Below are 26127 nucleotides of genomic sequence, written 5' to 3'. Positions count from 1 at the left end.
TAGTACAAGCCTGTATTCGTCATGCAACTTATATCATTGGTGGGACTGATATGTTAAGGCAAAAAGGGTGAGAAACAAAAAACTATTATTTATGTCCCAGAGAGAAATGATACCCTTCAACACTGAAATATTTCAAATGTCTTCATATGCTTAAAGTCATCACGTGGTGAACACGATGGTTTTTAAGCAAAGTGAATTACAGCCTACTTATTTGGGGTGGGGAATTGCTTTGTTTTAGCCCATTTGGTTTTTAGGACTTGAACGTGATCATTCAAGTATCAACTTTTTTAAGAAATCATTATCCTTTTTCTTTTTGATGCAAGTACCAGAATTTAAATTATTACACACGACCATGCTATTAGCTTTATCTGATTAAAATGTAGACTTCAAATGAAACAAATTAGTCAGATTACTTAAATGCTTTCTGGATCAAAAATTCTACCAGGTGCTTTGAGGTAATGTGAAATAGAAAAATGGCCGAGTATCCACTTGAAAGGAGCTTCTTAAATCATTGTTTATAATGCAAGAATATACAACTGCAACAACCCAGAGAGCAACTACATAGCAATGCAATACACAACGAATATACAAGGGATGAAGGAATGCCATCTAGAAGTAAACAGTCAAATGACTTCAATCACAAAAGGTTTGAACAAGAACTTTTTGGAGAGGAGGAACATGGAACATCAGTGGGAAAGGTAATCAAATCAGAAGGAAAGATATGAAGGCACAGCAGGCAATAATTATTCCAAGTGCACAGCGTAGTATGGTAATTAGTCATCAGAAAGAAAAGTGGCAGGTCTGGAAAGAGCTTTGAATGCCGAATTTACAACTGGGGAAAAGCAAGAGTGACTCAACATTTCTGAATAGTGAAGTAGCAAAGAAAATAGTGTTTGAGAAACTCTAAGTGGGAATAAGCCTGAAAGAAGAGAGATTACAGGAAGGAGCTAAGAGGACATTATAATAAAGTGAAATGGAAAAATTACAAACCTGAGAAGAAAAGCCTATGTTCAAATTCATGTTGCATAATTGCTATCTGTGTAACCTTGAGTAAATGATTGCTTAGCGTCCTCATCTATTAAGTAGGGATAATGATACTGATCTTGTGATCAAGATGAGATAATGTGAAAGCACCAAGAACAGTGCCTGGCAAGTAGCAGATGTTCAGAAAGAGAGGTCATCATTAGTCTTTGAGTACTAGTACTTCAGGTGATGAAGACATGAATAAGAGAATATGTGAGAGACTGCAGAGGAAGAGTAGCTCAAGCATGGAGGCATGGGGCATTCTCCAAACAGAAAACCTCTCCTTAATGAATCTTTTAAACAGCAATAAGAGTTGTTCTTCATATTATAATGGTTTACTGCCTCCTATTTCTGGAGACCTCAGCTGTTTTATGTTTTATTCTGATCCTCTTCTGCCTCCCTGTGAGAGTTATAACTTTCTCTTCAGTCCAGGCTGGGTTCCTGGGTGTACTATGCTAGTGGTTTGTGAAGCATCTCTTTTCTGGTCCTAATTTTTAAAATAAATTAAAGCCTATCTTATTTTCATCTGTTCATTTGACTTTTGTTTGAAATTCCCTTTGATGTGCAATTGTCCCCAAACAGAAATATTTGATCTTTACTGTAGCAGTAAGGAGGCCTGTCTTTTGGGAGCCAGTAATAAACGACCCATGGATCTGGGCATAAACCACCTCTGCATAAACCAATGTGATGACCCTGCATAAATCTTAGGAGGGACAGTCTCTACTCAGCCATGGGAGTTTGACTATGCATAAGTGACCTTAGCTCCTAAAGAAGAGGAAAACTAACCTTAAAGTAAATTCAGAGCAAGAATAACATATCCTAGAAGCCAAAGAAGTTCCACAAAGATGTCAAACACAACTACTTTTAAAATGACTTATCTGGGACAACAGAAAGTTGCTAAAGCCCTTAGAAAGTCAAATATCCCAAATTAAAGTAATCAGGATGAAAGACAGGTAAGTAGTCAATAAACTGCTGAAGAGAAATTTTTTGGGAAAACTTAGTCACCAAAGTAAAAATAAAATCATCCTTTTGAGAGGTGAAGTTGTTTCCTCTTCTAATCCCCACTGGATGACTACAATCTAGCCCTGTCTTGAAGCAGGCTTCACTCCTATGATTTAGATCACAGGTTTAATGACTTTGTGTGTCCCCTTCCTTAACTATTCTTTGGAAATTTTCTATGCACACTGACTCAACCAAATTCTGTGCAGCTTTTGCAGTCTGAATGGATTATGGGAGAAAGTACTAAAAAATGCAACATTCACTTTGTAACAAATATCCATGAACTATATAGTAAAAATTTAATACCTAACTACTAAAAATGTAAATTATATTACATACCAATTCATAGTTTCATTTAAATGCACACTAACCACTTGCAAGATTAAAAACTAGAGATCTACAAGAATTAAAGTGCAGGTAGATAATTTAAATTACCTACTTTTAGCAAATACCCAATCAACTGAAAATGTGTATTAGGCAGACAGCACATATACGCAATAGCACACCATCGACAATTCCACTTTACAATGCTAAAGTGCCAATTTATGAAGTTTCATGATACCCTCCTTTTTAGAAAAGTATGACTTGTTCTATAAATTCTGACGAAGAATCCATAGTATCAAATAAGTAAGGAAGAAAGGGAAAGGTACTGAAAAATAAAAGTTCATGTTATTTCACAAGTTGGAAAGAGAAGCGACATTCAGAGAAATTTTAAGCTGAAAAGCTTTTGGAGATTACCCTGTCCAACTCAGAAGTTAACAGGTAAGGACTGAAGCAGAGAGGATAACACCTGCCCCAGTGAATCTGGGTGGTTAGCAGGGCATCAGTGCTCTCCAACTGCTTCACTAATTAGTTATAAATGAGTTGGAGACATGCATTTAGGTAAAATTCCATGAGTTTAGAGTTACATAGAAGAACCTCCTAAGTCATAAGGTTGGTGAATATACCTGAATAATAACATTTCTTACAACAAATATTTGATTGTCATATTATCAGGCTCCAAACCAGAAAATATACTGTTTATAAGAATCAGAAATAGGAGAGAGAAAAGCACAGTGAATAGCTTTTCTAGGAATAGTAATAATCAGTTTTTGATGATATGTTTTAAGTTTCAAAATAGCTTCCCTGCCATCCATTACACTTCTTAGCTTTTTTTACCCCATGCCATCTGGTGTTGATTCAGGATAGGTAAGGTAATGGGAACATCAGTCTAACCCAAATATCACTGGAAAGGCAAACCTGCTTTTGAAACAATAACAAAAATCACAGAATACAGACCCAAGCTGAATGTGACAATTGTTCAGATTTTGGAAAATCAGCAGTGACTCTACAGCTTCATGCAAAAAGGAGATACGGTAGTAACTTCATGAATATGAGGTAGACAAAAAAGTTTAGCACTAAAATTATAGAGGTTTACAATTCATTCAAGCTGAAATATCTCATGGGAAAGCAAAAGAAAAGAAATCCCACCAAACAGGGACCAAGGACAAATATTGTTATTATCAGAAAATGAAAGTCCAAGTGAAGTAATTTCTGCATTTGGCCAGAAAATGAAAATGGAGATGGTAAATAAGTGAGGGTGAAAGATAAAAAGCAAAGAGCAAGTAATATTAAAGTATTCCATGGTGAGACTCAGACTAACACCATCTAAGATTTTTACTTGATGGAAAAAACGAGTGATATTTCATTTTTAACTTAATTCACCAATATTTAAAATACAGCAGTTTTGTCTCAAGTGTAAAGGAACTTGGATTTAGACAAATTTTACATACTGCAAAATAATACAAAGAGATATAAAAGTTTGGTGTGAGTTTTATTTCACACCTTGAAATAAACCAAAATTCACAGGTAATATAGTTTTCATTGTAAGTTTTTCAAACTATCTGTAATGGAAAATTCAAACATTTAGAAAGAAGAGACGATAGTAGACTGAACCCAATATATCATTGCCCAGCTCCATCATCAATCAATTCTTATTTTATATCTACTTGTCCTCTAATTCTGCATTTTGAAGCAAATCTGAGACATCTGTACACCTATAAATATTGCAGTGTGTATCTCTAAAAAATAAGGACTCAATTTGAAAACACAATCATAGTATCATTGTAATACTACTTATAATAAAAATAATAATCTACTAATTAAATCAAAACTCCAGTCAATGTCCAAATTCCTCTAAAAATTTAGTTTGTTCAAATCAGGATCTAATCAATGCCCATACACTGCAATTTGTTGATTTATCTCTTAAGACTCCTTTACCCTAGATGTTCCTTCCTCTCTCTGTTTTTGTTTTTTTGCAATGTATTGGTTAAAGCAACCATGTGCTTTATTCTGTAGAAATTTCCCACGTTCTGAATTTTACTTATTGTTTCTCCATTTTGTTATTTAACACATTCCTATGACCCCTGTATTTCCTATAAACTGGTAGTTAGGTCTAGAGACTTCATCAGATTCTGGTTCAACTTTTCAATACAATTCTTCATGGGTGATATGATGGTTTCAGCACATGTTCACAAATTCTTTGACGCTCCTCCCATAAAAAGGTGGAGAGGAGACTAACTCTCCTCCATTTGAATATGTGCTGGCCTTAGTGACTAGCTTCTCACAAAGACAATGCAGCGTAAGTGATGCTGCAACACAGCTTTTGTCTGGTTCTCCATCTGGACAGGAAGCTGGAACCCAGACACCACGCTGCTAAAAAATCAAGCAGCTACGTGGGAGGGCCATGTGGAGGTGTTCTAGCCACAGCTACAAAGAGGGTGCCTGCAGAAAGCCAGCTTCAACAGCCAGACATGTGAGTGAACAAGCCTGCAGATGATTCCAGTGCCTACCTTTCAAGTTGGCCTGGCCAACACCACATGGAACAGAGAGAAACTGTCTTGCTCAGCCCTGCTCAATTTGTAGATTCATCAAAAACATAAATTCTGTGGTTTTTCAAAGCATTGGGGTGGTTTACGTTGCAACAATAGAAAACTGGAACAGTTGGTATGGTGTACTTCCACCAACAGGCACACACTGTTAGCTTCTCTCTTTTTCTGTGATGATCGTTGCCTAGATCTACTAATTTATTAGAGGTTTTAAAATGGCAAAACTATAATTATATTGTTTTTTTCTTCCTTTATTATCTAAAATACACATATAAAGAAAAATTTCCCTTCATCATTTTTAGATGACCATAATTTTGAAAATTCTTGTTGATTTCCATTACATTTGATCATGCACACTTGTTGTGGACATCTAAGATCTATGAATGGTAGAATGGCCACTAATCCTGTCACAAAAGTAGTTTATGACAACCAGACTATTGTATTTGCCTTTTGGATATCTTCTCATGTGACTGCAATATATGGGAATCAATCAGGAAGAGAGGGATGGAGGACAACACCACCAACTTTAAAGCCCCAGTAACCAGGAACCTAGGTGCCTGATGGGAGTTAACTGGAAAGACATTCAACAGAGCAATGATCTATCATAATACAGACAATAAAGGGAAGCCAGCCAAATACCTGGGCTGTCTATAATGAAGAGTTCCTCACACAACAAAGAGACAAAAAGAATATTTCCTAAGCTAGAAAAGGGTTAAGAAAAGAGTGAAATGATAAAGGGCTTTGTCACCGCATTATAGTACATAATTAGGTAATTAGAAGTATTAAAACAGACAATGCATTGGGCCCAGATGAATTGCTGAAGATGCAAGTATTCAATAAGATGCCCAAGGGGAAAAATAAAGCCCTTGGTGAAGGTTTACAATCATGCAGTAGGACAGAGAAGCACAGAAGGACTTGAAGGAACAATAACTGATGTTATGCCCATACTTCAAAAACAGAATTTCAAAACAAGCATTCATCCGAAATTTAAAATGAGCTGATGAAAACTCCCTAGAATACTATTAAATGCCAAAATAACTATAATACCTTACTCTGGTTTATTGCTTTATTAAAGAAGAACCGAAAAATCAAACAAAAACCACAGAGAGGAACAATCTGATATAGAATGAAAGCAGACATACCAGATACGTTTTCTTCCTCTGCTTCCTATCTTTCACCTATATTCACCATTCTCCCCAGTCAACCAAATCTGTGTCCTCTCCTTTGCAGGCAAACAGCTGGACTTAATTTCTCAGCTTCCTTTGCAGTTACTGTGGCCATGTGACTGAATGCTAGCCAATGGACAAGAGTGGAAGTCATGTGTGACCACACAATCCCCACCACCACCACCAATCAGGCCTCATACACATTTCCCCTTCTAACTGAATAGAATGAAAAAGGTCATCTGGAAGACTGGAGATGCCGCACGTGGACTGTGATGGTTTTGAAAATACATCTGCAAATTCTTCTACACATCTCTCCTTTCTTCTTGGATTGCTTTCTCTGGGGGAAGTATCCTCTGGTGAAGGAAAGCTAAGCAGTCCCATGGAGAGAACCACAGGGAGAGGAGCCAATATACATCCTCCAGCCCTAGTCAAGCCTGCAGACGACTGTAGCTCCAGTTGATATCTGACTGCAATCTCACGCACAGGAGACTGCTAAGTCAGAACCTTCTAGCCAAGCTGCTCCTAAACTCCAGATATCCAGCAATTATGAAATAATAAATTATTATTTTTCCAAGTCACTAAGTTTTGGTTGATTTATTATGTAGCAATAGATAACCACCACAGGTTTTGATACCTGAAACTGGGGTGCTGTTAAAAAACCCATAAGTATGTGGTAGAAATGTCTATGGGACTGAACAGAAGCCAGAAGGACCTTGCATAGAGCAACCATGAAAGATAAACGGTATGAAAGTGAGTGTTAGCAAAAGACAGACAGCCCAAGAGAAGGCTGCCAGTGAGGGCTTACATGAAAGTGAGGAAAATATTACTGGAAAAATAGAGGAAAAGGGTTTCTTATTATGTAGTGGCAACATGGCAGTTTCAAGTTATATGAAAAATAGAAAATGTACCTAACAAACTGGTTAGGTGCTGCTGGGTTTACACTTCTTACTTCAAAAAGAATGAAAGAGGAGAAAAGCAAAAGGAAGAACTGCTAAACATAAAGGTACTAGAACTTGCTGGCTTTGAAAATAAAACTTTTTCTCATTCTCAGCTTTTCTAGTCAGCAAATGATGCTAACATTGAGGCAGTGCTTCAAAGATCAAATCTAGGACAGAGTCAGAAAAACAAGGTTAACAGATGAAACTAAGGGAGTGAATGTAAAATCCATTGTTAAGACCTCAGAAAGCTCTAAAGCGGTGTATCGGAGAACCATTCTGTCAAACAAGATGCCCCAATGCCCTGTAAAGACTTTAAAAGCATCCCTCACAGAGCATTCAGCAGTCAGAGGTCGGGGATGCTGCTAAACATCCTACACTGCACATGACAGCCTCTCACAATAAAAGATTAATTGGTCCAAAAGGTCAATACTCCCAAAGTTGAGAAACTCCACATTAGAGTATATGAACCCAGAGGGCAGAAACAGCATCTACTTACTTAATCTCCACCTCTTTCTGAAAAAGATTTGAGATAACTGAGTCATGTTTCCATCTTGTATTTCTTCACAGAGGGCTTTGCATACAGAAGGTACTCGAGAAATGTTTCCTGAATTGAAAAAGTACTAAATCTAGGCAAACAAGATTAACATAAATTATTATAAAGTAGTGGAAAGACCTGGAGTCCCAGGTATTATTTCCATTTCCACTTTAACAAGTTATATTTTCTTAAGCTATATTCTTTCTGAGCTTCAACTTTCCATGTTTGCAAAATAAAAAGACTTAACTAGATGACTACCAATGACACAAATGCCTATTGTGGGTGCCAGGTACTGAGGAACATGAAGACACAAAACATAAGAACTAAGCACTCAAGAAAATCTAGGCGGGAAATCTAGACATTTTACAGATATTTTTAAAGGAAGATAATTACAATAAAATGTGCAAGACCTATCAAAGAACAGAAGAGGCACTATTTTCTTTATCAGCATCCTCAACTTCTAGAACAGTAGCTGGTACGTAGTAATTTCTCAAGCAGTATTCGTTGAATGCATAAATGTATAAACTACAAACAAAGCAACCAATGAAAAATGAAAATAAAACTAGGGGCTCAGGGCCTGAAGGTGGGAAGGTGAAGCATAAGAAAGGCCAGACCAGAGTTCTGCTGTCTTTAATTTGTTTTTGTAACTAATCAAGACAAGAGCAACATACAACATTTACTGGCCATAAACTGGAGGTGAGCACTGATTTAAATGAAACAAAGAAAAGAAAGTATGAATCTGTTGTGAGGACAAGAAGTAGGATCCAGCCTAAGAGGACATCAGAAAAATCTCCAAGAGTCTAACATGGAAGGTGGGAGTCTGAAATCACCATACAAGGGAGAAGATTAAGCAGAGGGTTAGGATGACAGGAAATATCAAAGAATGCATGGTGGGACAAGGGCAGGTGGCTGGGGTGTCAGGAGGTAGTATCTGTCACCATCTAAATAGAGGGTTTTAGCCAAGGTTCTTTCTAGTTTTCCAATGCCCTGAGGTACATAGTAAGCCCTTTACCCCACTGCTTCCCTTCTCAAAAAGTAAATATGTAAATAAACAAGACAAAATCTATTTATACCATAAAAGTGAAAAAATAGGGAAAAATATAATAGATAAAAGTATGACTTTAAGTGCAAGACTTCGTCGCAAGCGGAAATACAGACTCTGTCTTGAAGTTTTTCAACAGTTAAGAAAAAATTTAAAAGTAATTCAAAGCATTTACCCTTCAAGTAGCAAAGTACAGTTAAGCCTTGCTTAACGACAGGGACACGTTCTGAGAAATGCATTGTTAGGCAATTTCATTGTTGTGCAAACATCACAGGGTGTACTTACAGCCTAGATGGGGTAGCCTACTACACACCTAGGCTATCTGGTACTAATCTTCCATCACATATTCGGTCCGTTATTGGCTAAAATGTTATCTGCTGCATGACTGTAGCTTCAATTCCACATGTGTTGGAGAGTTCTGAAAAGATCATTGTACACTACTAAAACAGGCTAGGCCTCCTGGGAATATTTCAAGATAAAGTGTCACTTTATTATGCACAAGACTTTACTTTTTAAGCTTCTCATAATCAACATGTGAACCCACAACTAGAAATGGTGCTAAAAAATCTGGCTTAATTTAAAACAAAAAGGATCTCAAAAGCAAAAACTCAACTGGTCAGTAGCTCAGGGTGCTATCACGTGCTGCCACTCCATGTACCACTGCTCCCCAATTCCAAAGATTAGGAGCATGAGGGTGCTAATCAAAGCACTACACCTGTATGCTCTGCCGAGAATACACCTGTTTCCACCCAAATAACAAAAAAGAATTTTAAGTTAAAAAATATCCCACAAATTGGAGTAAAAGTGTGGTAAGAATTTGCATGCGTAAATGAAACAGAAATGGGAAGAACACACATTAAAAACAGGAGCAGTACAGGAAAATACCTATTTCTAAATATACATATGAAACCATAATAATCAAATATTTTGTTTTTACCTTAAATGTTGTAAAATGAGGAAGGACTACAGGCCATTTGATAGAAGAATTGTTTCTTGTATTCTTGAAAATCTGTTTTTCCCCCTTTTTAATATTTAAGAAACACACACACAGGTTGCCGACAACTCTCAGAGAGCGGCTTGTGTTGTAGTTTTCACTTGCTCGGCTGTGAACAAGTGCATATGTGAGGGCTGGTCGTGCGTGCACAAGCGGGTACTGTGCCTGCGTTAACTAAATCACAACACAACACCAAGCACCCCTCACTCACGTGCGCCTGCAGTCCACCTCGAGGAGACTGAAAATATAAATACAAGCTGCTATTTTGCTGTGATCACACGAATATGGCAGCCTATGGTTTTTTTTTTTCTCTCTTTAACATTTTAACACTGGGCAGATTGTCTGCATTAACACACACCAAAATCAATTCTGCTCTAAAATTGCTTGTAAAATCTTCCTTCCCTGAGGAATTTGTTTTTTATTTAAGTAAAAAGTGGGCTTAGTGGAAACTGTGTGAAAGATACCAACATTTAGGCCATCTTAACTTTATAAAGTGTGTCAATCCATGTTGAACCAGAGTACTGGCAGTATTTCTCCCAAAATGGGAACTGTGGAGAAGATGGACTTTAAATTAAAAATAAAAAAAATCAACAAGTTAACTTTGTAAAATCACTTGTATATTGTTAATATAGAAAAAAATTTCAAAGTAGTCTAATTTCTAACTGCCTACTACAATGTAATATAATAACTAAATCAACCCAAAACTCAGATAAGACTTGTATACTATAAAAATTCAAGAGGCCGGCCCAGTGGTGTAGTGGTTAAGTTTTGCACACTCTGCTTTGGCAGCCCAGGGTGACGGGTTCAGATCCTGGGCGCAGACATACACCACTCATAAAGACATGCTGTAGTGGCAACCCATATATAAAACAGAGGAAAACTGGCACAGGTGTTAGCTCAGGGCCAATCTTCCTCACCAAAAAAATAAATAAATTATTTATTTATTTATTTATTTATTTATTTTATTTAAATTCATGGAGGTTTCTTAAGGGCAGAGAAAGGAAATAAAAAGAAAATAATTAGCATAGACCATACCTAAAAGTTCACTTTGAATAAAAAATATATCATACACTATACAAAAACATAACAGAAATTATCTACACAGTACTGCCCAAAAGAATGTTCTATAATGTTAGAAATGTGCTACATCTGTGCCACCCTATACAGTAGCCATTAGCACTTGAAATGTGGCTACTGTGAATAAAGACTTAATTTTTAACTTTATGTAATCTTAATGAATTTAAATTTAAATAGTCACATGTGCCTGGTGACAACCAAACTGGACAGAATGCATCTATAGTTTCAAAAAGAGAATTTTAGCAATTATTAATGAATCCACAAAATATCAAAGGATAAGATAAAAAAACTGAGAAGAAAAAGTTTGCTTAAATAGATCATGTCTAAAGCATGGCCATATGTAAACTATAAATAAAAGGAAGCATTAAAATGAGAACATTAGATCTTTAAAGTTCTAACCATGTCATGGAGTTTCAAGTAGGAAAGATAGGCGGTATAACTGATGAACAAGCTGCCTGAAGTGGTAACTGCAATAACCCTAAAATAACCAGAAACATAACAGACCAAAAACTGAAGATGAGGACTAGCAGAACCAATAGGCAATGAGATAAACTTTTAAATATAGTCAAAGTTTCAATGATAAAAGTAAGTTAAAGACTTTTAATCATGTAATTCAGGAGAGAGGGAGAACATTTGAAGAAAAAAATGATAATATTTGGCAATATCTTACAAATATGTTAATTTGCAAATGATGTTACAGACACTATAAATATACTTTTAGAAAAGACCTTGACAGACCAAATAACAGACTTCTTTGGCATCTAATATGGGGATGATATTTTATTCTGAACTCAATATTTCCCATCATTTAAAATAATACTGAATTTCATTTAATGTTACAGTCTTTGAAGCATAGCAAAATTGGTTCAGAATGGACGATTCAAGTTCTGAATTAGAAATGCTGCAAATTGGAAGCTCCTTGATTTACCTTTAGATTATTAGTTTTTTCAGTAATAAAAATGAGAACAGTAACAACCTCATTAGGCTGAGATAAGGAACAATTAATTGAAATGAATACAAAACCCTTTGAGGCAAAAAAAGGTTAGTAGAATAAAAGAATATTAAAATTAGTTGAAAGAAGAGATAATATTTAATACAGTGACATATTCAGATCAAATAAATTCAATAATTATGGCAACAACACAGCTTATGAGATGAAATTATCTTGTTTAAACTCAGACTAGAAGGCTGATAGTATTTTTTTTAAGTGTGCTATGTCTCTGAAGACCAAAAACGTTAGAGACAGTTATTACTAAAATCAAACAACACTGATCATCAGTGATAAGAGTTATAATCAATGAGCATTTATTAAGCATCAGCTTGATTCTGCGCAATGAGACAAAAAAAACATTAGGTTGGGGCTGGCCCCGTGGCCGAGTGGTTAAGTTCGCGCACTCCGCAGCAGGCGGCCCAGTGTTTTGTTAGTTCGAATCCTGGGCGCAGACATGGCACTGCTCATCAGACCACGCTGAGGCAGCGTCCCACATGCCACAACTAGAAGAACCCACAACGAAGAATACACAACTATGTACCGGGGGGCTTTGGGGAGAAAAAGGAAAAAATAAAATCTTTAAAAAAACAAAAAAACATTAGGTTCCTGCCCTCCAGTGGCTTACCACGAGGTTTGAAAGATGAGACCTGGCTAACACTAGAGCTACTGCATATACTGTTTCTATTTTACCATCAGCTGTCTTGCATCGTAACTATTTCTTTGTGGCTGCTTTCTCTATTAGACCTTGAGCTTCTTAAGGGTCCACGTCCTATTTATCTTGGCATCTTCAGTGCCTAGCATCCTGAGGAGACTAATATAAATGCACTGAATACACTGGCAGATTGAATACATTAGCAGATCTAAATAAATATAAGACCAAACAAAATTAAGTTATATTATCAAAAAGTTATTACAAAAATTCTACTAGAACAAAGAATAGGCACAAATTATTTCCAATTGTAAAGACTAGAAAACACTTCATGAACACTGTGGTGAAAACTCAGGCCTTGAAGAATGAGTTGTCAGGAATCCAACAGGGAGCAGTGGCGGGAAGCAGCATTCCAGCAGGAGAGGCCGAGTAACGCAAAGCATGGAAAACAGAAAGCACGAAACCTATTCAGGGAATGATGCGAGAGCCGTGGTCTACAAGGGAATTGTGGAGGGATTTCATGTGGCAAGTTTCGCACAAGGAGCTTGGACATTGCTACTCCCTCCTGATTAACAAGGAAAAAGCTAAGCAGACTAAAAAATCAACAACTCTTCTTGGATCCGTAAGAGAGGGGAGGACAAAGGGCAATCTGCTGCCCCCAAGACTGAAGAGACAGACAGGCAAGTACAGGGAGTCACAACTTAGAAGAGAAGAGACTCAAGCAAAACCACCAGCAGGAACCAGCGCCAGGGCAGGAAAACCTGAACTGTATTTGATGAATTGCTGGAAGCTCACTCAGCGTGGACAACTATGAGATAAAAACTCCAGGGGGACCCAGTCATAGGGAGGCCCACACAGTACTGTGAGATTTACCTCCCATAGCTCAACCACGTTTCCAGAACAAATAACAGAGAAAAATTCTCTCAGCTTCCAGCAGGTGGAGAGGAAAAGGAGTCATTCTGAACAGAGCACTCTCTTCTTCTTAACAAGGTCTGCCCTCAGGGAAAACTAGTTAATCCTCACCTAACCTGCTGCAGTATTAGACCCTAATTGACCTGGGGGAAGGGAAACACCCAACTCTAGCCCACTCTAGCTATCTTGACCCACTAAGGGGGGGCGAGTGGGGGCAATGGAGAAATACTTGTGAAGTTCACGGTCAAGGAGCATAGGCTCACTAAAATACTGAGAGCAAATCATAGGACTAAAGAACACTTTCCTCTGCCCTCACCTTATTACCACATCACTAAAGCCCCATTTACAGCAGTTTCTTTTAGCTAGTACATCATTCTTGCCATCAAGAAAAAATTACAAGGCATATCAAAACCCAAAAAGCACAATTTGAACAGACAGAGCAAGCATCAGAACCAGACACAGCAGGGATGTTAGAATTATGAGATCAGGAATTTAAAACAACTATGATTAATATGTTAAGGGCTCTAACGGATAAAGTAGACAGCATGCAAGAATAGATGGACAATGTAGGCAGAGAGATGAAAATTCTAAGAGAAAAACAAAAAAGAAATGCTAGAAAGAAAAAATACTGTAACAGAAGTGAAGAATACCTTTGATGGGCTTATTAGTAGACTGGACATGGCTGAGGAAAGAATCTCTGAACTAGAGGAAATAGTATAGAATCTCTGAAAAGTGAAAAGCAAAGAGAACAAAGACTGAAAAAAAAGAACAGAATATCTAAGGACTGTGGGACAACTACTAAAGGTATAACATACATATAATAGGAATATCAGAAGGAGAAGAAAGAAATATTTGAAATACTAATGACTGAGAAATTCCCCAAATTAATGTCCAACACCAAACCACAGATCCAGGAAGTTCAGAGAACACCACGGAGGATAAATGCCGAAAGAACTACACCTAGGCATACCATTTTCAAACTACAGAAAATCAAAGGTAAAGAAAAAATCCTTAAAGAGGGAAAAAACATCTTATCTATGGAGGAACGAAGATAAGAATTAAATCCAAGTTCTTCTTAGAAACCATGAAAGCAAGAAGAAAGTGGAGTGCAATATTTAAAGTGTTGCGAGAAAGAAAAACACCAACTTGGAATTCTGTATCCTTGGAAATTATCCTTCAAAAGTCAAGGAGAAATGAAGACTTTCTCAGACAAACAAAAATTGAGGGAATTTGTTGCCAGCAGACCTGCCTCACAAGAAATTATTTTAAAAGTTCTTTAAAGAAAAGGAAAATAACACAGGTCAGAAAATGATCTACATAAAGAAAGAGCATAAGAAGGAATAAGTGAAGGTAAAATAGAAACTTATTTTCCTTATACTTAATCGCTACAACAGTTAACAGTTTCTTCAAAATAATAATACCAACAGTGTATTCAACTATGTATGCTTCTGTGTGTGTATATATACATACATACATATATATATGCCTATGTATGCTTATATGTAAGTGAAATGAATGACAGAAATGATACAAGGGACAGAGGGAAGAATTAGGATTATTTTGTTATTATAAGGTACTCACACTGTAAAGTGGTATAGTGCTATTTGAAAGTGGATTTGAATTAGCTGAAATATATATAGCAAATTCTAGGGAAACTACTAAAAAAAGTAAAATGAAGTATAATCAACGTGTAAAGAAAGAGACAAAATGGAATACTATAAAATGCTGAATTAAAACTGAGAAAGGCAGAAAGGGTGGAAGACAAAAAATAGGAAAAAAGAACAAGAGTAACAAATAGAATACAGTAACAAATATGAGAGATATTAATCCAACTATATCAATAATCACTTTGAATGTCAATGGTCTAAATGCACCAACTGAGAGAGGCTGTCAGAGTGGATCAAAAAACAAGACCCAACAGGGGCTGGCCCCGTGGCCGAGTGGTTGGGTTCGTGCGCTCTGCTGCAGGCGGCCCAGTGTTTTGTTGGTTAGAGTCCTGGGCGCGGACATGGCACTGCTCATCGGGCCACGCTGGGGCAGCGTCCCACATGCCACAGCTGGAAGGACCCACAACGAAGAATACACAACTATGTACCGGGGGGCTTTGGGGAGAAAAAGGAAAAAAAATAAAATCTTTAAAAAAAAAAAAAAAAAAAAAAACAAGACCCAACTATATCTTGCTTACAAGAAACTCACTTTAAAGATGGAGAAAAATATACCCTGCCAACACTAATTAAAAGATTTTAAAAGGCATTACATAATGATAAAGAGGACAATTCTCCAAGGAGACATAAAAATCTTTAACATGTATGTGCCTCAGAACAGAGCATCAAACTGTGAGGCAAAAACTAATAAAACTGCAAAGAGAAATAAATGAATCCACTATTGTGGTTGGTAACTTCAACACTCTATCAGAAATGCACAGATCTGACAAGCAGAAAATCAGTAAGGACATAGTTGAACTCAACATCACCATCAATCAATTGGATATAATGGACATCTATAGACTACTTCATCCCACAACGGTAAAGTGTACATTCTTCTCAAGCTCACACAAAACATTCACCAAGACAGGCGACATTCTGGACCATAAAACACACCTTAACAAATTGAACAGAACAGAAATCATAAAATGTCTGCTCTCAGACTACAGTGGAATTAAACTAGAACTCAGTAACAGAAACATAAATGGATATCCTAAAAGGGAACTGTGTGTGTGTTAGGGAGGCTGGGTAAGTCCATTCTTCAGCAGACCACAGAGTAACATAGAAAGTTTTAGATTAGGCAAGTAGCATGACTAGAAATGCGTTTTGAGAAAAACTGGCTGTAACACGTGGAATGGACTGAGAGAGAAAGGTAATAGATTAATAATAAAGGTAATAGATTAGGTAAGAGAACAATTAAACCAGTAACAGACTTTAGGTAGGAGGCAGAAAGGACCTGACACACAGCAGCACAAATGGAAAAGGACTGATTAATGTGAGAAAACTACATATAATGACCCCCTAATTTGTATTTAAAAATATAAAATGTCTATCTTCAACGTACCTACTCCTAACAACTTTATCACTACATCTTTATTCTACCACCCCCCACCCCAGACATGAGCTAACAACTGTTGCCAATCTTTTTTCTTTTTTTTCTGTTTTATCTCCCCAAATCCCCCCGGTACATAGTTGTATATCTTAGTTACACGTCCTTCTAGTTGTGTCATGTGGGACGCCACCTCAACGTGGCCTGATGAGCAGTGCCATGTCCACGCCCAGGATCCAAACCCGTGAAACCCTGGGCTGCCACAGCAGAGCGCACAGACTTAACCACTCGGCCATGGGGCTGGCCCCTACATCTTTATTCTAAGTCACTAACATAACTTAGAAAACTGCAATAGGCTCCGAGCTAGCTGCTTTTCCAGCTTCCATTCTTACCTCAACCTTCACCCCACTGCACAGCAGCCAGAATTACCCTTCTATATATATCACACCCCTGGTCAATATCCTCGAATGGCTTCCACTGCAATTGGAATAAAACCTAAACTCCTTAGTATGGTCTAATGACCACCTGTCTGACATTTGCCCTCCTCTCAGATTTCCCTACTTAAATCACTTGCCTCCAGCTATACCTGCTTTCCTTTTCTTCCTCTACATACTGAGTTCATTTTCACTGAGGGACCTTGCACCAGCTGTTCCCTCTGCCTGGAATGTTCTTCCCCTAGATCTGTACATGGCTGATTTTTAAAAATTTTTCACATCTCAGCTCAAATGCCACCTTCTCAGAGCCGCCTTTTCAGACCACTGTTCCTGAAGTAGCTATCCCTCCAGCTGTCCTATTACCCTGCTGTACTCTTCTTCACAGCGATTACCACTCTATGATTACCCTCTTTAGTTAGACATGCTTATTGTCTCACTCCACCCCTGACCCCTACACTAACATGTACATGCTGTGAGAGCAGGACCTTGTCTTATTCACCACTATGTTCCCCAAATGCAAAGAATAAGCCTGAAACATAGCAGACATTCACTAAATATAAATTTAAAAAACCAAACTTCCTATCACAGACGCTAGTGAACAAGTAGCAGTGTATAACATTCACAGAGTTGCACTTCTTCTCTTCTCCTATTGCATTATGAACTGCTTTACAGACTGGATTGAGAACCATGGATTTTAGATCATGTAGTGCCTTATAAACAGAAACGTATTACCTGAAGTAGTAAAATTATTCAAGCTATTCGGCTTTTATCATTAGGCAATTCGGTGACTTTAAAATAAGACTGACAATCTTACCTTACAAGCTAAGTTTCTTGCCACAAAATTTACATAGAGAAGGCAAGGAGACTTACTCTAAATGTGGAGAAAGCCATGGGCAAACCTTCTAGGGAAGAACATATGTAACCTCCCCCAGCTACACTGTCAACTAGAGAGCCTCCTAGATACTTTACCTGAATCTCAAGTTTGCCAATTTAATTAAAATATACTAGTGGAGACAAATTATAAGAAAAAATTAGCCATATGTGTGTGTTATACATCCACATATACATTTTTATAAGAAAAATACACAGAAAATATAAAACCAAATAGTTAAAAGAATACGTCTTTCAAGAAACAACACTTCCTCAAGCAGCCACACAAAAATGTTCGAGCTAAGTAACCAAATAACAAACAGGCTCACAACGCCACTGTCTGTTTGGTCTGGCTATCCAAGTTTATTTTCTTCTTCCCTTGTTTGCTATTTCTGTTAACCAGTCGGGCCTGTATGGCCTCTGAGCATGTGACTCTGCCTAGCGCCAGGATGCGTCCATTTCCATTTGATGACAGTAGAGAGATGGATTCTAATCCTTCTTATTAGCCACTTCAAGCTGAAGCTGTCAAGTTTTCTAAGATAACTGCCTAGCATTTTTTAGAAAGAGATGCCTTTACTAGCTGGTTAGCAATATATGCTGTGCATTTTGTTTTTCTGAGGCCTGTTTCACTGCCACTGATTACTTACTTACTTAAATGATTGACAAGGAAATTCGTTTCTTTTTTTATTCAATAATTATTTATTGAGTACCTCCTGTGCACCAATACAATGGCATTCTACTTTCTGAAACTATATCCTAGAGGGATCAAGCACTAACACCCAACACCTCTGAGAGTAGCTTGCCTATAATAACTCATTACCCCTGGGTTAACTGGCTAACTCAAGCTCATCAAAATGATCCCATACCTCGCACCCCTACAACCTGCTACCTTTACGACGTATCTACGGTTTTGTTGTACTCTGAATCCATGATTCCTATTACGTATTTTCATTTTAACATAGAAAATTTCATTTCTTAAATGTATAGTACAACCTTAATAGCAGTCTATGTCATCTGATTATTCTGGTTTTGGGACCTGGAAAGAGATGAATGTGAGAGAGCCAGGGGCTTTGGCATTGCAATAGATCTAGAAGGAGCTGAACTAGAAGTGGGGCAGAAGGACTTGGAAGAAGGCACTAGAGATACCCATGACTCTGCATATGCCTGGCTCATCCTAGATCCTAATGATTAAATTAACTTTACTCACATTTACATGATGGTTTACAGTCTAAAACGTACGTATCTAATTTACTACTATTATAACATACACTCATTAATCTACAACAATCCTGTGGGGTAGTTACTATTATCCCCATTTTACAGAAAAAGACTGAGGGGGAAAGATGTGCACTGAGAGTAGTTTGCCCAAGCTTATAACTTCTGTTGCTAGAACTTACCCTAAAATCTTCCTACACAAATTCCATGTGCATCTCACTACATGACCCAGAAAGACGAGGTCCAGTAAATAAAAGTCGCGGATATTAACTATATGATAAATAAGAAACTACTCTTTCACAGGGTAAATACTGAGTAGGTTAAGAGAAGAGGTTGTCTGCAAACATGAATGGCTTCAAGAGGAAAAGAAACAAGGAGGATAAAAATAACAGTCACTTAGAAAGCGATTTGATTAGAAAGGTATTCAAAGCAAGAGATAAATTTTTCTAGTAATACCAATATTATGACTACATAATACAACCTTAATCAGAAGCACAACTTCAAATAATTGTTGGAAATTGAAAAACTGATAAAATACTATTTTATTTTGAAAAAGGGAACACAGAAACCTATAGTTTAAGAATAGGAAATAATCATTATTATCAAAATCTGGCCGAAATCACTGTTATTAACACAAGTAGAATAACACATTCGATCAAGGCTCCTCTACGGATTTTGTATTTTGTTAAAATTACAAAGAGGTAACACCAATATGAATTATTGAAAGTAACTTGTAAATACTTCTACATACGTTCTTTTGACATCTTGTTCAATCATTGATCGAAGTTCTTTATCCTGGAAGAATTTGTTCCAAAGACTCTGAAATAAGGAGAACAATCTATTTAAAATAATCTCACACCTTTGCTTGGCTTTTATGATCTCAATTTAATGATTTAAATTATTAAATTTATCCTACTCTTTGAGTTATTTCACATTGTAGATAGGAAACCCAAAATTGGAATAATGTTTATTAAAATCTACTTTAATCTTGGAACCACATCCTCATTCTAACATCAACTTTTCCAGTGAAATTATTGTATATATTTTAAATTTTTATATTACCTACCTAAAGTGAATGATACTTTTACTACTATATACCAGCTACCACCCATACAACAACAACAAAGTCTACTTGGATCACAGAAGGGCCACAGGCCAACTGGTCCCAAGTTGAACCTGACCTGACTTCCCGAGGCTCTAAGAAAGACATCTAACGTTTTCTACAAAGATGGTTTTATAATCAAATAGATTTTTATGTAGTTTTTAAAATGTAAATTTAAGCAAAGTTTAAAAACTTTCTTAACATTTTATGCTGTTATATCATAGACTATATTATAATAATTGTAGGTATCAGGAAAAGAAATGCTAATATTATATATTAACTAGAAAAAAAATTTCTATTAGCAGGGAAACAGAAATTAGAGCAGCAATTGAAGAAGTTATCCAATACCTCTAAAGTAGTAATTATACCTAGTCTCCCCTGGAGTATGAGTGGAAACAGGCCTGATCTTGCTGATTTTTAAAAACTTCTTCATAGACTCATTACAAATAATTACTTTTCTTCCTGGGAGTTAGTCCAACCAAGTGAATTCTTCTCTATTTTTATCATCAAGGGAGACTTTCCTCAGCCTCCCCTCTCCCACTGCAACCTTGATAAAATAGTTCTACCCTCATCTTTATGCTCTATTTTACCCTTAGTTCTTATAGACCCTAGGACTCCTCCTCTGGGGTACCGTCCCACAGACACAGATCATAAATTTCCTGCAACACACTATGTATACAGCATGGAATAATTCCCACCAAGTTTTAGGTGATACAGTATCTGGGGTTAAACAAAATAGTTGGTATAAAATACCATTACTTTCATGGTGATTGATAACCAATCTCCTAAGTATATTCTTATGGGAAAAAGAGGTTGAGATATAAATAAAGAAGAACTTTACCCCTTCATCTTGTGAAAGGGGATTATTGATCATCAAGTCTTGCTGGCCAACAACCTTCCTCGGGTTTGTGATGTGCTGGTAAAGAAAGAAAGAAAACATGCAGAGATCAGAGGCTACTGGACTTTAAAGCAAACATAAAAAAACATGAATTAAAGGGCAACTTACTATCTCTTTAATGTTGCTATACCATGCTCTTAATTCTTTAATTCTACTTATCCACTGGCTTTTATCTTGAGGAAGAACACAAAGAAATAGCTGTCAAGAAAAAAAATGGAAACTTTTGTAAAAATCATAAGTAAAATGTGAAACTATGCCAAACAGATCTCAAGAAAACTGAAAGAGATGTTCATATTCATGGTATTCCATATTCATATCATCATTCTAATCCTCGATAAATTATATTTGGGGATATTTAAGAAATATATATTTGGACAATTCAAAAAGTAAACAAAGGCCAAAAAACAAGATCCCAAAAGCCACACCACAAAATGGAATCAACCTCCCTTCAGGATTTATATTAAAAATGAACAAGAAAAATCCATTGAGGTTCAAGCATAACTCCCATTTTACAGTCTTATATTAATGGGGGTGTTGGGAGTATTAATAGGCACAAGGCTCAATTAGTAATTTCAAGGTTTAAGATTTGTCTTAAAACAAGCTGGTAAAGGACAGACAAGAACAATCTGAGGACAAAGTCTGAGAAGTGAAATCATTCCTTTTACAGCAGAAAATGTAATTTACAACTGGCAATCAGCTTACGAAAATAACAAGCATTCTTAAAAAGACAAATTTGATTTAATTTAGTTTAATACAGCATTAAAATAAATCTTGATATATTTTTAGCAAACGAAGGATACTGAAAGTTAAACAACAAGGAATGGGGGTGGGGCCTAAACATTTGTAAACAAATAATCTAGCAGCAGGTCTCCTGCCTTTACTGCCTGCATCTAACAGAAGAAAAATGTATTTTAATTATTAAATCTAAATTATTAAATCTAAAACTGTCTAATACATCATGTGTTCCTTACTGTCTTTACTTGCACAGACTCCGTATGCTCAATTTATGCAGATAAACCCTAAAAAACTTTCAATAGAAGTCATTTTAGAAACGAGTCTAAACCTAAATTCATCCATTTTGAGAGAACAAAAAGGGACAGTATTTCCAAACAATTAAAAAGATAAAGGCAGATTATTATTACTAGATTTGGTAACCAATGGCCCTTTCTATTGGAAGGAGACTGACCTAATTTCCTTCTACTTTTCCTTCTTGCTGCCCTTCACCTTCTGTTTCTAGTAAAAGAAATATGAAAAACCTTTTCCCATCTGCTATTTATGAGGAAGAAAGGGAGGATGGCTAAATGACAGCACTTGATATAATAGGAACCTGAAAGCTAATCCCCCTTTGCTCCTGCTCAGCCTCAAGGATTTCTGAAAAAGCCTCTGGGGAATGTAAAGGTGTTGCTTTGGATTCTGCACCATCAAATGAGATGAAAAGACAGTTATTTCAAATGCCTCCTTTACCATCACCAGTTATTCAAGACTAAGGTGGTTCAACCTTATTAGTAAATGTCCTATGAAAGATAAACATGATGGCCAAAAAATTGAGAGTGAAGTCTCTTGGAAAATTCAGTGATCCCCTGCATGGGTAATCTTCCAGGGCATCAGGTAATGTGTTGATATACTGCAACCACAAACTGTAAATAAATATTTTCTTCTTACCTTCCAGCAAATGCTGCGGAACCTGCTGCTTCTCAGCTGCCCATTAATCCCCTTCTGCCTTATTGTTGCCAAGTAATTGTTGTTTACAAATAGTTCTTCCCATTCTTTCCTATATGCAAGAAACCAAAGCATGGGGATCCTTTTGTTAAAATTCTTCTGCTTGGAGAGGAGTGCTACAGGAAATTAATTTTAAATAAGTCTAAGAAATGCAACTTTTAAAACGTATATATTTAGTTGTGTACTGTTTCTGAACGCATGGCTGTCTTTTTGGACAGAGTTCTTCTGTAGATTTAATGAATATGTAGATCGCTATAATTATGCCAGCTACTGAAATTCATAATGTCTATGGAGGCTATTCCATTTCCTGTAAAATGCTGGTAGTACAGTTCAGTAAATAAACAAGAAAAAAATGATGAACATTAATATAAGTATATGACTCCTTTAGCCACTGACAAAGATGTACTTGCCCCAAAAATACACAACAAAAAAGTGTACTGTTTATATGGGCTTCTCACATGAAATATCTGTTTAAATGAACCCATTTCTCTTTAATGTCAGGCTGGTAGTTAAATATAATAGAACACTCCTTTCTTTAACTTTTAGTGCTATTTACTATTGAAATCTCTGCAACTTCTTTCTACATGATCAGTTTTAAAATTTTAACAGGTGCAGGCAAATTTGAAAAAAAATCAAAAAATTAAAAAGCCTCACTGTAAAAACTGTTAAAGGCAAGCTTGAGTACCTTGCAGTACCTATGGCTGAGTAGATAAACAACTGAAATATGCCTCCCAGGCACGCAGACACCAGGGGCCTAACACCTGTGCCTCATTAATATACAAGTAAATCTGCTCTACTGGGAAACAATTGGAAATTAATTGTCCCAAACCATTTACTGAATGTGAATAAAGGAAGTAGACCTATATTCCCTGCATCTTGTAGCAAGCTAAACATCAAGAATCATTTGTCAACAGTTGAGGCTACTGGGTACAGCTTTATGAAATTTTCTCTCAAATTTCATAATGCCACAATAAACTTATAATTTAAAATTAATTGTCAAAGTTGAAACCGTGGCAATCCCTTCAGAGAGACTTCCTTAAAAGAAAGCCTCTAAAAACCCTCCATCATATATATACAAGCAGTTGTCACTGGCCAGACTCTACTCATTTTGAGAAAGGACAGCCTTGTACACTATGCTATCTGAGAGCCAGTAACGTAAACAACTGCACACCTAAAGTTCAAAACCCTGACTGTGGAGCAAGCTACATCTTCTCCAGAGTTTTACAAAAGTGTTACCAAAACAATGTTACACTCCCTCCTGCCACGACTAAGAGAACTTCCAGCCTCAGCTCTGTAGCACTGACCCCAGATCATCCCAAGTCTTCCGCCAGCAGAGGCTTGTAGCTAAGTACGCCAAATGGGACACACACTCCAAGTACGGGAAGAAATACATTCCTACCACCACTCCGCGAAAATTTCTTATTCTCACCACTCTGTTCATAAGAGAAAATATTTCATTTTTATTTTAATTTGTTTCCTTACTGAAACTGAAAATTCTTAATGTTTTTGGGTCATTTTATTTCTTCTTTATTAAAACTTTCTTTCTTTTACTTTGCCTATTATAAGCAGTATAGGATAGTGGTTAACAGAATGGACACCAGAGCCATACTCTTGGGATCAAAAAAGACAGTCATGCGTTCAGAAACAGTACACAATTTACCAGTTACTTACTAGCTGTGCAAGCACAGGCAACTTACATAACCCCCCTGTGCCTCTGTTTCCTCATCTATAAAATAGAATAACAATAATAACGATAGCAACTACTTAAAAGAAAGTTACTATGAGGATTAAAATAGACGACAAGCCCTCAGAAGGGTGCCCAGCAAAAATGTAACATTTTTAAAAACTTAATATTATTGTCAATAATTATAATATTCCTTTTATTTTAGTGTGCCTTTTTATTGTTCCAAGAGAGGAGTTTTTCATAATTAAAGACATCACACTTTTGTCTGCCATATGTATGTATTTTTTAACTCAATTATCTTGATTTTCATCACTCTGAAGCTTTTTAATTTGCGTATAATTTAAACCTAACATTATTTTCTCTTGATGGTCTTTCCATTGTTTTCACTCTTAAGTAATTCTTAGCCACTCCAAGTTCAACGAGTTGATCACTGAAATATTGGGATTTTTCAAATCGTTTTAGTCCATTTGTATTACTTAGAATGTTTTAAAAACATTATTCATTTCCCAACAATTTCAGATACATTATCCCCCTTTGCTCCTGCTCAGCCTCAAGGATTTCTGAAAAAGCCTCTGGGGAATGTAAAGGTGTTGCTTTGGATTCTGCACCATCAAATGAGATGAAAAGACAGTTATTTCAAATGCCTCCTTTACCATCACCAGTTATTCAAGACTAAGGTGGTTCAACCTTATTAGTAAATGTCCTATGAAAGATAAACATGATGGCCAAAAAATTGAGAGTGAAGTCTCTTGGAAAATTCAGTGATCCCCTGCATGGGTACCCACATGGGTAATTGTTCAAGTTTTGTTTTTATCCAGTTTTTAATAATACTCAAAGACAAGATCAGCAATGAGTATATGAGAACATTACAGGACTACATCTCAGAAAATTAAAGTATGTTAAAATAGCTTGTGGTCTGTAAACAGAAAGCACAGATTTCAAAAACATTCTGAACCCAAAAGGAATCCAAATTTGTAGAGACCATGTAGTCCCATGGCCTGAAAACATCACTACATTCCAAATAAGAGAGGGAACTGTGAGGCAATGACTCCTCCAGACTCTTCCCAAATCAGCTCTATTCACAGGTACCAAGACATCGTGAAAGTAGACACAGCTGGTGGCTAGATTCACTACCATCTTGTCAAGTCAAGCAGCCTTTTAAGGTCAAGTTACATACTACATATGTAATGAAGGATAATTATTTGTTAGCTTAAATAAAACCCTGTGCCTTGATTACAGTGTTGGTAAAGAGAAAAGGAGACTGAGGTATGTGAAATGGAAACATTATCTCTGAAATTCAATCATTTAAATTTATTCATCGGAGCTTACAGTTCTAATTAAAGGCATAACATCTCAAACTGATGACGAGTTCTAACAACACAGGAACATAAAGGCCACAAGACAATCTATTAATTGTCTTTCTTTTCTACGGAATTATGTTTCAATAATACAGAGTAAACATAATAAACGTTTATTTAGTACCTACTATGTGCTCAGCACTCTGAGATATTAAAAAAAAGCATTAAGTTAAAGGAGTAAACAGATGGATATGTAAACCAATAATATGATTAAGGGCAAAGAACTCTTACAGTAAAGAGGAGGTGGAAGTAGTTTTATAGCTAAAAATGAAAACTCAGTGTAGAGGGATCTTCAAAATGGTGGCATAGGCAGACTCTGAACTCATCTCCTCCCACGAACATAACCAGAATACAACTAATCTTGGAAAAATGACCCTGGATACGAAACTGAAAACTGGATAAAAAGAACACCTACACCAAGAGACAGTCCTGACTGAGAGGGAAGCGGCAGAAATTCCTTCTGGAGAGAAAAAAGCCACCTTTGTGAGATTCAGAGCTTCACAGCCAGCCAGGAGCAACTCCAACATATGCAGCCTTCCCTGGAGGAGTGGGGTCCTTAGCAGGGGCATGTCACCACTATAGGCATCCTTCAGACTCAGCACAACATCATAATATCTAGCT

The 26127-nt window shown here is 36.7% G+C and overlaps 1 protein-coding gene across 2 annotated transcripts in view; it reads right to left on the bottom strand.

Annotated features, from left to right (window-relative positions):
• Positions 1 to 26127, bottom strand: part of TBC1D5 (TBC1 domain family member 5) — a 564348-nt gene that overhangs the window by 230011 nt on the left and 308210 nt on the right. For both annotated transcript variants that reach the window (XM_014842157.3, XM_014842161.3), the window contains exons 6-9: positions 22408 to 22516; positions 20854 to 20943; positions 20689 to 20763; positions 19497 to 19564 (exon numbers count right to left, since the gene is read on the bottom strand). In XM_014842157.3, the coding sequence (XP_014697643.2) occupies positions 19497 to 19564; positions 20689 to 20763; positions 20854 to 20943; positions 22408 to 22516 (342 nt within the window). The remainder of the gene's footprint in view (positions 1 to 19496; positions 19565 to 20688; positions 20764 to 20853; positions 20944 to 22407; positions 22517 to 26127) is intronic.

Source organism: Equus asinus, chromosome 21 (genome assembly GCF_041296235.1).
Source record: "Equus asinus isolate D_3611 breed Donkey chromosome 21, EquAss-T2T_v2, whole genome shotgun sequence".
NCBI classification, from domain to species: domain Eukaryota; kingdom Metazoa; phylum Chordata; class Mammalia; order Perissodactyla; family Equidae; genus Equus; species Equus asinus.
Note: the sequence above shows the minus strand (reverse complement) of the source record. Positions and strands in the feature narration are given on the sequence as shown.